Raw genomic sequence first — 13,960 nt, forward strand, 5'->3', positions numbered from 1 at the left:
ACCTAGCTTGTCTAGAACCACCAAGTAGTTTCAGCAAACACTTGCTCAATATAACTGCGCAGGTGTTATTTGCAAAAACACGACAAAGGCAGCATCCAGAATTCCCGGTCACTGACCCCGTTAGACTCAGGGACTGGCCTATTTGTCCTTTGCAACCACATCCTTGCCACATCCTCAATGGGAGGAGTGTCTCTCCCCACCCTTTGACTTTGGAATTGGCCAGGTGGCTTGCTTTGGTGAATGGCAAGCAGGCAGAAGTAACTGTGTCAGTGAGTGTGGGCCCAAGAAACCTCAAGTGTTCCCTTCTTGTGCTTTTGCCCAGTTAGCTGACTTGTCCAAGGAGAATGAAATGTGTAGATCCGAGCCACCCTCATTAATCCAGACCTGCAGTGAAGTGGAGCTGCTGTGAGAAAAGTGGCTGTAGCGTAAAACCTGAGGTACTCACCTCACCACCTTGTTTTTAGAGCAGCCCTCGTCAGCAGTAACAGGGTGTGAGGGGTGTGATTACGCATCTAGGAGCCGTGAGGAACCTGGCCTTGGCCTGCGCCCCAGGCAGCTGGGACACCCTCCCTCCCAACGTCCTGAACATTGGGACAGGCTATCCCTCTTTGGAGTCCCATCAGTTGACAAGCAGGAGCTGCGTTCCCTCTAATTCGTCACAGCAGTAATTCATTCTTTGCGTGATGTTTGTATGGAGGGGTAAATAAAAACTTCCAAGGATGCTGGTTCTTGCAAATCCCTAAAGCCTGGCTGCTTGGAATGAAGCTTTTGTCATTCTTTGTGCAGAAAAACACACAGCAGGGATCACAGATTTTTACGGGCAATCTTGAGTTTTATTAAGAATTTAAAAATCTAAACATTTGAAAGAGGACTGAGCAAGCTGCCTAGAAATGATGCCCACCCCCACGTTTCCATCTCAGACCTGTTCAAATACCTCAGTGCACCATACCCAATGACACGCAACTTGGCACCAGTGAGTGCCCTTTGTTTTCACTATTTGTAGAAAACTGGCATTTAGAGTTCAAGATTTCTATTAAGCAATGCTCACGAACTCCTTTTTGCTGACACAAACAAGGCTACCATTCCATGTTCAGAAAGCAGGATGTGTCCCAAGTGGACATGTGATACGTCCTATAGGAGCTCAGGCCACACAGCTCAGGACCCATTTGTGACTGGATCTTCTTCCATCTCCTCTTCATCATCATCGGTGGGGCCTAAAGAAAAACATGAAGCCGGAGTCGATACGGATGTTAGAGACCGTGCTCACTCAGTACATGAGAGCCCTCTGTGAGGTGGCTGCACCCTAGGGCCGACTAGGCACAAAAACCCAACCGTAGGCTCTGCCCCGGAGGAGCTTCCAGTCCACAGAACATACGAGGTCTTTGGCAGGTACTGAAGGAAGGTCAGTTCCTACAGAAAAGGGTCCCAAAGGCGCTTCATGGAGCAAACTCACTGCCTCCCATCCTGACAAATCCCTCCTCCATCACGCAGCCTGCAGCGCCCCATGTGGCCTGGCTTGTCCTCTGCTCACTGTGGGCTCCTCTCACCACCTTCTCCCCAGGCCTGCGCTTCTCGCACACTGGCCTCTTCACTCGAAGTGTGCAAGGCTCCCGTTTACCAAGGGATTTCCCTGTGCAGCTCCCAGCGGTCCTCAAACACTTTGATTTTAGGACCCAAAGAGCTTTTGTTAATGTAGATTACATTTATCGATACTGGATTAGAAACTAAAAATGAGTATTGTAAAAACCAGTAATTTATTAAAATAAATCCATTACACGTGCATGTTTATCTTTTCATAAAAACTAGTATTTTCCCAAACAAAAGGTTGTTTTGGAAAAGGTTGGCCATGTTTCATATTTTTGCTTATCTCTGTAAAGTCTGATGAACAGCAGTCTGTTGTATTCTTGTACGGGCTCCATCATTCCACCTGTTCCAGTATAAGGTGTGGATTGAAGGGTATGCAGAAAATCAGCCTCGCACAGATGTGCAGTTAGAAAAGGGAGGGGTACCTCACTAGCCTCGGCAGACAGTTGTGGGTATTCTTTTTGGATACTATGTCAAAACTTGACAAAGTGGTGGTTTCTTCAAGGTTAGTTTGCAGTGTAGCCTGAAACCTTACCAATGAGTTTTTTATAGTCTCTGACTTGAAAACCCATCGGTCTATCTTGTCCTTTGAACGGATCATTTCCACATGCATGATTTTGTAACATCATTTGGAAAACATGAGTTATGCAGGTCTCCCAAATGCTGATCCATTCATTTTACAATATCAAAAACGAAATCACCAAAAAAGAAATCATCAAAAAAGAAATCAATAATACCACCGATTTCCTCTGAAAAGTCTTATGTACTGGGAAGCTGTCATGGTTACCCTTGTGGGTAAAAGTTTTCCAGCTTTTATTTCTGCTTGATATTTTGAATTTTAGCCTTGGTAACAAATACCATTAGTTGTCCTTGAAGTGATAAGCTCACTTCATGTTTGCGAAGAGGCCTACTTCTCAACTGAAACAAGGGCAGACAAGCACCGCAGTTATACGCGGACATGCCTCCCGCATACCCCCTTCTGCCACACAGGACATCACAAAGATATGCACTCCATGGGTGATATTTAATATAATTAGTAACTCTCTCTGCTTCATGAAGGACACGCGTAGGCAAATACGACGACTACTAACGTCCTCCATGCACTGCTTGCTTTGATCTGTGCCGAGGCACCAGCTGTTTTATCCACCATTGCCCTTGCACCACCAGTGTAAATGTTAACACAATGAAAAAAGTGTGCAACGCCTTAGTGTTATTATAGCAAGTTTTGACCTCACTAACCCCCAGGGGCCCAAACACCACACCGGTCTAATTAATGTTTCACTCACTTTTAGCTTCAGTTCAAACATTATTTCCCCAAGGAAACTCCCTGAGCTGCCAGTCTGGCTAGAGGTCCCGTCACATTCATATCAAATCTTGAAGTGTACATCATTTTAAGTAGTTTTCATTTAACGTCCCCAGTGCCCAACAAGCTAGCATTCAAATGCTGGAAGAGCTAACGCTTATCAAAAACTTGCTAATGTCAGACCCTGTGCTAAGTGCTACCTGTTAAGTATCTTACCTCACCCTCCAATCAACCTTGGGACTATTGCAACTATTATTATCTCAGATTTAAAGATGAGGAACCAGATTTCAGATTAAGTGGGGATTAAGAAATTTACCCAAGGACAGAACTGGTGAAGCTAAGATCTCCGGCTGTTTGCCTCTAGAGCCTGTGGCCTACGCTATATCGTATAAAGAGGGTGCCAAAAAATGTATACACATTTTAAGAAAGGAACACTGTATTAAAATTGTAATCCGCAATATATGCCGATAACAAAAGATGAATACAAGTCACGTTTGACTTCTGCAATGACAAGAGGTGCTCAAAGTGGTTACCATCAGTGTCCAGACACTTCTGATGACGGCGAACTACTGCTTGAGCAATGATGACCAAAGTGTCCATTTACATACATATTTTTGGCACCCCTGATATACACGAGTAGAAGTCCACACTGTGCCGCCAGGGTTCAGTGTGGCCTCATGGCCGTGAAACAATGTGTTGCTTCAGATGTGACATACAAAGCCCCAAGTCCTATGATATAACATTCTAGATCAAAGCATTTCTCTTCAAAGAGCATTTAAAGGGATTTCGTGAACATCACATCACACAGTAATGAGGCACCATTCTGGCATTCTTGGGTCATGGCATCTAAACGGTTCTGGAATCTCCTTGGGTACCGTTACTTTGGGAGCACAGAGACAGAACATGCTTTCCTGACCTGATCTGCGTTCTCTGCCAGGTATCTGACCGGACTGCAGCAAGCCCTTCAGCCGCTCCACTTCAGCCAGAGTCGATGCGTTCGCAATGGCATTCTGCAGGACAGGGACAATGGAGGCGACAGTCAATTTCATCTGAGGCCCAATCACCCAGAAAACACCTAGAGAGTCATAGCAACTCTCTGAGTTGGAAGATTAAATAGTTTTGTGTTGGGGGAAGAATTTTACTGGCACATTGAAATCAACCCTCAAACCAAATCATCAATTTCCAAAGTTGGTCAGAAGATGCAGACCCTCCTCCAATAGAGAAAACATTCGCTGCACATGTCCTTCAAACGTTAGCGAATTGAGTTACCCATTTAGATGGTGTTCCTGGGTAATTTAGAAGGCAATGTTATAAAATTAGGATTTCTCACTGATCATCAAGCAGGACCTTTAGACAGCAAATCTTTGAAAGTAAAAACTAAGGCAAATGTTGAGACAGCACTCAAAGGTAACTATTGTAACTGTCCAAATCAACACATCCGGGGGAAACGACAATGCCTCCACTTCGACTGGCTCATGTAATTAATTCAGGTCAAAGTTTGGTTACATAACAACTTTAAGCTAGTTTTTCCTTATACAGAAAGATAGCTGGATTCTAAGAACTGTGTGTGTATGAGTGTGTAAATCTGCAATTGTCAGAACTTGGTTTATTACACAATTTTGTGTCCTGACCCCCTGGCAGCTACTCCAGCCAGAGAGTCCTAACACATTATTTACCTTGATTGCTTCTACATCCCCTGGAGACGGCCCACCTTTCTTTTTGTCAGTTGGCAAACCAGCACCTGGATTGAAACTTGGGAGGGGAGGGAAGAACATAACTGTCAAATCCAGACCGACAGAAATTGCTTCTCTTTTACTTTCAAAAGCTTTTGAAAGTAATTCAACCAGTGTAGTATCTTATCTTTGTTAACAAACTGATACAAGAAACTCTCTCCTTCAGAAACACCACCCAGTTCATCTCCCTGGCAAGAAAGCAGGATGTACACAATGTCCCATGAAGACTGAATGCCGAGATATCTGCGTTGCTAACCTGGTAGACATCTCATGTGATGTATGGACCACGGATGGTCACGATTATCATCACACAGACTTAATACTGTCATTAGTCACAGGTGTTCTGTTAACTTCATAGGAGGCAAACTGCCCGACAGATAGTGTTTCTGAAGGTGAAGTGGAGTGAAGTTGGATATCCGTATCTTACGTTTTGCTTCTCCTGGCAATATCCTTTGCAAGCTGTGCACCCCGTTTGCCCTTGAACATTTTCTCTGCTTCCTGACGCTCCTACAGCGACACCACACACAGAGTTAATGGAAATAGGAATACCACACGCATTTAGATGCAGTCCTCAGAAAACATGGAAGAAAATTCTCCTGAAATACTCTGGGCTGGTAAAAATACCACAAAGCCAATTTCAAATGAAAAGGAGACACAGTGGTCTTTCCTTCTCTCTGGTGAAGCTCCCTGAAGAAAGAAAGACCCTCTCTTGGGTTCCAGGAGGGGCTCCCAAGGAACTAAGATGGTTTAAAAGAAAAAAAAAAGAACTCCCAATAAAGGGAAAGTCATTCTAACAATTAAAGCTGCTGAAAAATGGGTCATACTAAGTTCCCCCCAGGGAACGGTCTGTTGTTGACAGTGTACCTCAGGGATGAATGCCACATCAGACAGCTTTAACTCAAAGCCCTACCATAAACTCTGCTGTGGAAAAAAAAAAATCTGACTTAACATTTTCTGTCCCATATTTTTAAAAGAAACCATGGTAAAACTCATTAGGCAATTAAAAAAAATCAATTACAAAAGGATAAAGAAAAAACCACAAATCTATAACGACAAGCACCAGAGTAATACTTACTTTTAGTTTCACCTTCTGGAAATCCAGTACTCTGACTTGTGGAACTTTGTAAATTACATACAGTCTATAATGCTTCTTATTTGTCACAGGATTTCTTAGAATACTACAAGAAAAGAAACAATATAATGCCAATCTTGTTTGCAGCACAGTAGTCAAGGTCTGTTTTAATAAAACCTAATGAGTCCTTAAATTAAGGAAAAGTTCACCATTCTTCATATTTAATTTCAGTACATAACAATTGAAGTAAGATTAAGAAAATTTTAATAGAGCACTGGGCCCAAAGAAAACATTTTCATTATTTGTTTTCAAAAGGTAGTTTTTACTAACTGGTTGTTTTAAGGTCACGGCTGGTAAGGGTGTTATTTTAAAGGACCTCACTGTTGCCACCAGATTAATTTCCTACCTTAGATAAGTCAGTGATTTGAGAGATGCCAAAGGGTCCAGATCACCCTGTAAAAGAATAGCCACAGGTAAGAACACAGACGCCACTCCCTGTTTCAATACTTTGAAATGGTGGATGCTGCTGGGGCGGGGACTCATGTTTTTCTCATTCGTTTTACTGCTCCAGGACTTAGCGTGACACTAGCACATCACAGATGCTTAGTAAATTTCTACTGAATCAACTGGTGAATAAATTTGAGCTTCTTAAACTTAAAATCTTCTGCCTCAACAGCAGATGATGTCTTCATGGATTTTTATAAAACATAATGAATACATAACACGTTTGGGGGTGGGGTTGAAAAGTTTAAAAATGCTGTATTGTTTAGAAGGGTAAAGGTATTGATTAACTTTAATCAATACATATGTTTTAATTCTTAGGATGCTGATTATGAATAGTCTACTTAATAATTTCTAAATTGTGAAACTAGGAAAAAAAACGAATGAACAACAAAGACAGTGCAAGAGAGTAAGCAACAATAAAGGTGAGAAAAAGAAATGCAGAATGGGTGGGACAATAAGTTCTAGAAAAGACAAACTCAAATATATTAGTAATGACATTATATGTAAACAGACTAAATACTTCAACGAAAAGACAGACTTCAGACTGGATTAAAAAAATCCTATCATGCTGTTTTCAAGAGACAAACATAAAATATAAGGCATAGAAACCTGAAAGTAAATTTTGGCCAGGAAAAGATTTATCACGCAAATACTAACTGTTTTGGTATATTATCGCACATAAAATAGACGTCAAGGTAAAAGAACATTAATAAGATATAATCACCACAAAATGACAAAAAGGTTAAGCAGGAAGGTATCAACAATTTAAAATGTATATATATTAAATATGATAACCTCAAAATACATCAAACTAAAACTGACAGAACCACGATCACGTGAAGATTTTACACACCTCTTTCAGTAACCGATAGGACAAACTCAGCCTTCATCTTTGCAAACAGCTTTCCACACAATTGCAACATATTAAAATACAAACGGCCCCTATCGTGCCACATATTTCCTATAAACGTGCATCTTGGGTTGAATACCTCGTATACTTTAGAAAGGGGGGGGGACCTCTGGCCTCAGATCAGTGCTTTCTTATTCCTGGCATCAAGTATTCCTTTGGGAATCAGGAAAGCTATGGACCTAGTCCATTCGGAAAGGAACCATCAGGGAAATAGGGAAGGAAGGTAAGGGAATAACAATCCAAAACAAGTTACATAATATAGACTTAAACCTCCAGTGTTTCAGTGAAAAATTTAGGTTATAAAACAATATTCGTATATAGTACGATCTCAATCTTGTTAAAAAACTATCCACACAGAGCAGAAAATTTAAAAGCAGAAAAAGACATAGGTTGAAATACCACATCCAAACAGCGAATGTGAAATTTGCCCCTTATCTCACAGGAAAACTAATTCGAAGTAGATTACTGATCTAACTGTGAAGAGTAAAATGATAGTTTCTGGAATACAATTGTCCAACAAAATTTAATGCATGTCACATATGTAGTCAAACATTTTCTAGCTACATTAAAATACAAGAAAGAGGTGAAACTAATTTTAATAATGCATTATTTACCCTAATATCCAAAATATTATCATGTCGACATCAATGTAACAAAAGCACTGATGGTTTATCCTTTTTTTTGTAGTAAGTCTTTGAAAGCCGGTATGTATGTCAGTTACAGTAAATCTCAACTCAGAGTAGACACCTGTGGCTAGTGGTTACCATATCGGACACTACAACTTTAGAAAACAACATGGGCAACTTTCTCTATGACCCTGGGGTAAGGCTGAAGCTTTACAGAACATCAAAAGCACTAGCAGCAACAACAACAACAAAAGATTAATCGGACTACACTTAAATTAGAAACTTCCCCATCAAGACACCTTGAGAGTCAAAAGACAAGCAAGAGTGGGAACAGATATTTGCAACACATACTTGTAACTGAAAAAGGTCTGATCTTGAATTAATTAAGAAGAAGACAATGAAAAAGGTTGATGAGATAATTTTCTGGATTTTCCAAACTTTCTATAAGAAACATGTAGGACCTTTACCTGTTTACCTCCTCCCTTCAAATACATTTTCTTGAGTGAGAAAGGTGAAAGGATTAGGAAGTACAAATTAGTAGTTAGAAAACAGCCATGGGGATATAAAGTACAGCATAGAGAATATAGTCAGTTATATTGTAATTAACTATGTATAGTACCAGGTGGGTATTCAACTTCTTAAATTATATAAATGTCTCACCACTATACTGTACACCTAAAATTAATATAAAATCATACTGAATGTCAACTGTAATTAAAAAACAATAGTCACAGGGATAGAACAGCATACGAAATATAGTCAATAATATTCTCATAACTATGTACAGTGTCAGATGGATACTAGACTTTTTGTGGGGATCATTACATAAATTATATAAATATCTAACCACTATGCTGTATACCTGAAGATAATATAAAATAACATTGAACGTCAACTGTAATTAAAAATATATATATATAGTCACAGGATGTAAAGTACAGCATAGGGAATATAACCAATAATACTCTAAAAACTATGTATAGTGTGAGATGGGTAATAGATTTATTGGGGTTATGTGCGAGGTATATAAATATCTAATCACTACGTTATTTTGTACACCTGAAATTAATTTTTAAAAATTGAAAAAAAAAACAAAAAAACCCCCAAAACTCCATTTCCCCCTGCTCAACTTACCAGCTCCACAAGACTGTTGTTGGTGAGAATGAGTTCTGTGAGACACGGCAGAGCCTGATCAAGGCCCTCACCTATGCGGCTAAAATAAAAACAGAAAGACGTAGTAAAAGGGACAATGAAGTAAGCTAACAATTTTATCTAGTCCTCGCTCAGAGGATTTCAGACTGCAAAGTCGGAACACCCTTAGAGACCTTTCTTCCAATACCCTGTGACAGAGGGGAAATGAGACACAAAGAAGAAACCCTGTCTGAGATCACAGCGGTGGTGAGAGTGGGATGATTTTAGAACCCACGCCTCTTGAAAGCTGCCTGGGGCTCTTTCCACTGCGCCACTGTCCAAAGAAACTAAGAAATGTGTAGAACAAATGGTGTAGCTCACTTCATGGTTTTCGGGCGGGCAGCACAGAAACACGAGTGATTCTGCACTCACAGCTCAGAGACAAGACACACACCACGGTTTACTGCTGAGAAATATGCCTATATCAGAAACCGCAACCCACCACCCAGAACTCCTTAAAGACATTTCCTATAGACCTTCAATAACTTTTCTCCAATAAAATTTACACAGAGATAAGAGGGTCAAAAAAAAAAATCTCAATTCCAGTAAGTAATATTTTAAAAATGTGTTGTAGTTAAAGAAAAAATGGCAGAGGATCTGAGGGAAAAGAATTACTTTCCACTAGCAGACACTTACCATATTCTATTGTTGTTCACTAACAATGTTTTCAGTCTTCTCAACAAGGGAAAACCATCCAGTTTCCTGATTTCATTGTCAGAAAAATCAATAGCATCAAACTGGTCTAAGGTCGCACCTAAATTTTCAATGACAGGAATCTTATACCCTGTAAAATGGAGGAAAAAACCCCACACAAGTATTAATATAATTAAAAGGCACCTTAAAACACGGGCAGTATCACATGGTCATTCGACTCAAAGCTTCCATTTGTTCAGAACGTGTTTACCTAGCACCTATGCCTCACCAAACACTGCAAGGTACTGGCACACAAAATAGGGAAAAAGTTACAAGTCCCGGCTGCCATGAAGCTTACCGTGTAGCAGTGGTCGTGAAGGTGCTGATGTCAAGGCCGATGACGACGAGGATACTTAGTGACATTAAGTGGTAGCTAACACTTGGAAGGGTATTTGCAAGGTGCCTCATACTGTTCTAAGCAAGGCCCCAGAGCTAGTTAAGTGGCGTAACAGGAATTTACAGTGAGCTGCTTATGGCCAGTGTCCAAACCTTTTTCATACACCGGGGACAACAGTTCTCTTTTGCCTTCCCACAGGTCAGCTTCATACAACCCATCAGGATAGCCTCACGACACCATGACAGTTTCCCCTTACTTCCCCTCCCCCGTCTCCAATCCAGGGTTGAAGGTCAATGACTTATACCCAATGGGAAATCACGCTACGAACAATTCAAGCGAATTCTCACTGACTTGTCTAACATGCGCTTAATTATTGTGCTAGATGCTAGAAGCGAAGAAATGAACCCAGCCAAGGTTAAAGGAAGGCCACCGTTCAGAGCTGCAAGGGCTACATCCAAGTTAAGTGCTGCCCCAATTATCCTCCACACCCCACATGCTTCACACTTGAAGACCACAGAGGTCAACCTGAGCCGGGAAGGTCAAAGTGGTCAGTTACTCTCCAGTTGAATCTTCCTCTGAGAAACTTAAGTGCATCAAAATAAAAGCACTGGGCAGAGCGTGCAGCACGGCAGCTTCCCAGACTCTACAGTCCCCGTGGGAGCAAATCTCAGGCCAAGATTGTACAATCTCATCCCTGCAGAAGCTGCTCTTCGGGTCCTTGTAAGGAAGATGTTGAAGAAAATTTGCCTTCATCGGCGGATGTGACTTTCTTGTTTCTTTTTATCAGGGAAGACGTGAAGAAGTGAAGAAAGTTTGCCTTCATTGTTTGATGTGAGCTTTTGTGTATTAGCTTTTACCTGTTCCAGTATGTTCCTGATTTCTGTGCTGTGATCAGGGTTGAGTCACTTCCCCCTTTGGTCTCATTCTCCCGAGCAGCGGAGACATGAGATGAGGTTGCTTTTCTGTCGTGCTGTGAGGTGATGGTTAGCTTAGAGTTAAAAGAATTCTTGATCAGGGGTTGAGAGAATTCCCTTTGTTCTGTTTCGCCTGTATCAGCAGAAGTGAAGAAGTAGCTAAGTTATATCAGGACGACGTGACAGGCACGTTGCCAGGTCTTGTTGCTTATCCAGATGAACTGGCCCTTCGGCCAGATGGGCAGCATTCGTATCAGTAACTGCCGGACCCTCCCGGAACCGGCCATTCCCGGAGGGGGCGGCAGGAACAAGAAACTTGGCTCTAAGGCACATCTGAGAAAATATTTAAGACAGACCTCAGCTGGCAGTGTAATCGTAATTAAAATTTCATCATTTGTCATTGGTGACTCTTCATCATTCTGACATTTTGAAGACTTCCAGCAACACAGCTTACAGCACCAGGGGCTGTCCTGACTTCCAGCCGTGGACCTGGTGAGGGCTGCCTGGTTCCCGGCCTCTCCGGTGTTGTTCCCCACCGTTCGCCTTCTTGAGAACTGTTAACATTTTAGAAGCTTGTATGCAGCTTGCAGCTTACAACATCAGAAGACGCCCTAACTTCCAGCAACAGCCACCACAACAGCAACAGCATTCCGGAGAACTTGTGAACAGTTTAGAAACGTGTATACAGCTTGCAGCTTGTAATGTCAAGGGACGCCCTAAGTTCCAGCAACGAAAAAACGGCAGCAAAATTCTTGGGAACTAGCAAGCGGCGGGGCGGGAGACGCCTGAGTTTCTCTCAGCTGCAGACCCGATGAAGTTTTGACTTATGACTTTTCCTACGGTTTGGTGAGCTTTTGGCATCTACTATCACAGTTACTATCCTAGAGGGCTTATTACTGCTTTTGGATTCTCCTTACTGACGTTATTTGTGCATTTAGCCAAGTGATTTTTGATCAATAGTAAACATGTGCTGGGATCTCTTAAACTTTTAAGTACGTGTACTCCTTTGACGTGACCTTGTTATCAATGTATATAGTTTAGTCTTAACCACCTTTACTTCTGTCACTAGCACGTTCTATTACTTGCCTTTTGCTATTGCCTATTACTAAATACATTGATTAGGTATTACTAAATCAGGTCATCGGGCCCACTCGAGCGTGTGTCCTCTCCCTTCTTTCCCCCGCTCGTCAGGACTGTCCTTCCTGGAATCATCTTCTGACACGCTGATTAAACAGCTGTACTCAGTGTCCTGCCCGGCCTCCCTAAGGTTGCAATAGCTCCGGGAACCCGATTAGTTCCGAGAGCTTGCACCACTTACACACGACACCCGGTCGAGCAAGCCTCGGGGAAACAGTTCACTCCATAAAACCTGCCGGTAAAAGGGAAATCGCAGACAACTGGAGCTCGTAAGGCGGAAACGTTTGGGCAGCAATCGCTTTTGTTCCCGGACTTCGTTTCCTCCCTCACCGACTGGAGACAATTCACACGCGTCCTACCGACACTCGCACGATGACCAGTACGGACTGAGAACCAAGCACTCAGTGCATTTCCCCGGCCCTCAAACACAGCGGACGGAGGAGGAGCCCGAGGAGGCCTCACGGAGGCCCGCGGACACGGACCAGGAAGCCACCGCGTCGGCCCTGGAGCGAGGACGGAACAGAAGCCTAGGCAGAGCCCAAGGGACGGTCATTCGGTGACGCCGGCAGGACTCAGGCCGCGGCGGTCCCGGCGCAGCCGCCCCCTTGGGGCCCGAGCTGCAGGCACGCGCGGCCCCAGCTCCAGCGCTCGGCACACGCGGCGCGGCCCGGAGGCGCGGCCCGGCGACGGCCCGCCCTCTCCGCGGACTCACCCCGAAGGTCAAGCTCGCGGTCCCGCACGGCGTTGGTGTACTGCGCCGCCTGCTCGATCAGCTCCGCCGTCAGCTTCACCATACTGCCGCCTCCCGCTCCCGGTGCGCGGCCCGCGGCTGCCTCCCGCCACACACAGGTCCCGGCCTGCCCCGCGCCCGCCGCCAGGCAGCACCAGTCGCACCGCCGCGTGCGCGCGCAGCTCGACGTCCAGGCCGAAGCAATCGAAGAGCCGCGTCCCCGATCTCCTTCTCCTTTGAGGCCCTGGAGCGCGCTGAGGACGCGTCTAGTCCTGCTTGCTTTCCTAGGGCGTCTCTGGAGTCTGGAGGACCCCTGATTCCAGACATTTGTGTCCGCAAGTTAAGCAACATGTGACGATACCCGAGTGGAACTTTTTCAGGCATCAGTGCACCTGGAGGTGAAGGTGGCGGGCACCCGTGGGATTCATGCAGGGTCCAGGACTTTGGATTCCCGTCTGGGTCCTGGGCTCTGGCCCCCGGGCTACAACCTGAACCCCGGGGCTGGATCACCTGCTCCCGGCCAGGCCGCTGGGACCGCCCGACCTCCCAGCACCTGGCACCTGGGCACGGTCGACTTTGTGGTTAGGCCTCCAGACAATTAAATGTTTATTTTAATGCATGATAATACATAAAGGTGGGCACATCAGAAGTGTGCAACGTGACGAATGATCGCAGAGTGAGCACGCCAGCGAAAACTGTCGGCCCTGGTGCAGACACGGAACACTACTTTGAAAGCGTCCCGTCTGAGAATGATAGTTTTATGTCTTCCTTTCCATTTTGTGTACTAGTTCTTTATTTTTTGCCCTGTGGCATTGTCTGGCATCTTAAGTACAAGGTTGGACAGTGGTGGTAGGGGACATCCTTTTAGCAGGCATCACTTCATAGCCAAGGGGGGAAAAACTTAATCATTGATCAAAGTCACTATCACCAATCATGAAACCAATCAAAATCCTGTATCACCTACTAGGATGCAACGAGAAGAACACATTACTTCTGGGAGATTACGGTTAAAGACATCTGACCAGAATTGAAATATGAGGAAACCTCAGACAAAGACACGGAGGGTCAGCATATAAATAACTGGCCTGTAGTCCTTAAAAGGTTCAAGGTCATGAAAGTCAGGGAAAGACTGAAGAAATGTTCTAGGTTGAAGAAGACTTGAGAGACAGGAGGATTACATGCAAAATGTGATCTAAACTGGATCCTTTTGCTAAGGGCATTCCTGG

The 13,960-nt window shown here is 43.7% G+C and overlaps 1 protein-coding gene across 1 annotated transcript; it reads right to left on the bottom strand.

The window, feature by feature from the left end:
• Positions 1-823: 823 nt before the first annotated feature.
• Positions 824-12,895, bottom strand: SNRPA1 (small nuclear ribonucleoprotein polypeptide A'). Its single transcript, XM_033100332.1, has 9 exons — positions 12,717-12,895; positions 9,560-9,707; positions 8,867-8,945; positions 6,099-6,145; positions 5,696-5,798; positions 5,048-5,127; positions 4,564-4,639; positions 3,804-3,897; positions 824-1,214 (listed from the first exon to the last, which is right to left on the bottom strand). Exons 1-9 carry the CDS (start codon positions 12,796-12,798, stop codon positions 1,156-1,158), a joined length of 768 nt encoding a protein of 255 aa, XP_032956223.1. The 5' UTR covers positions 12,799-12,895; the 3' UTR covers positions 824-1,155.
• Positions 12,896-13,960: the final 1,065 nt, after the last annotated feature.

Source organism: Rhinolophus ferrumequinum, chromosome 28 (assembly GCF_004115265.2).
Source record: "Rhinolophus ferrumequinum isolate MPI-CBG mRhiFer1 chromosome 28, mRhiFer1_v1.p, whole genome shotgun sequence".
NCBI lineage: Eukaryota > Metazoa > Chordata > Mammalia > Chiroptera > Rhinolophidae > Rhinolophus > Rhinolophus ferrumequinum.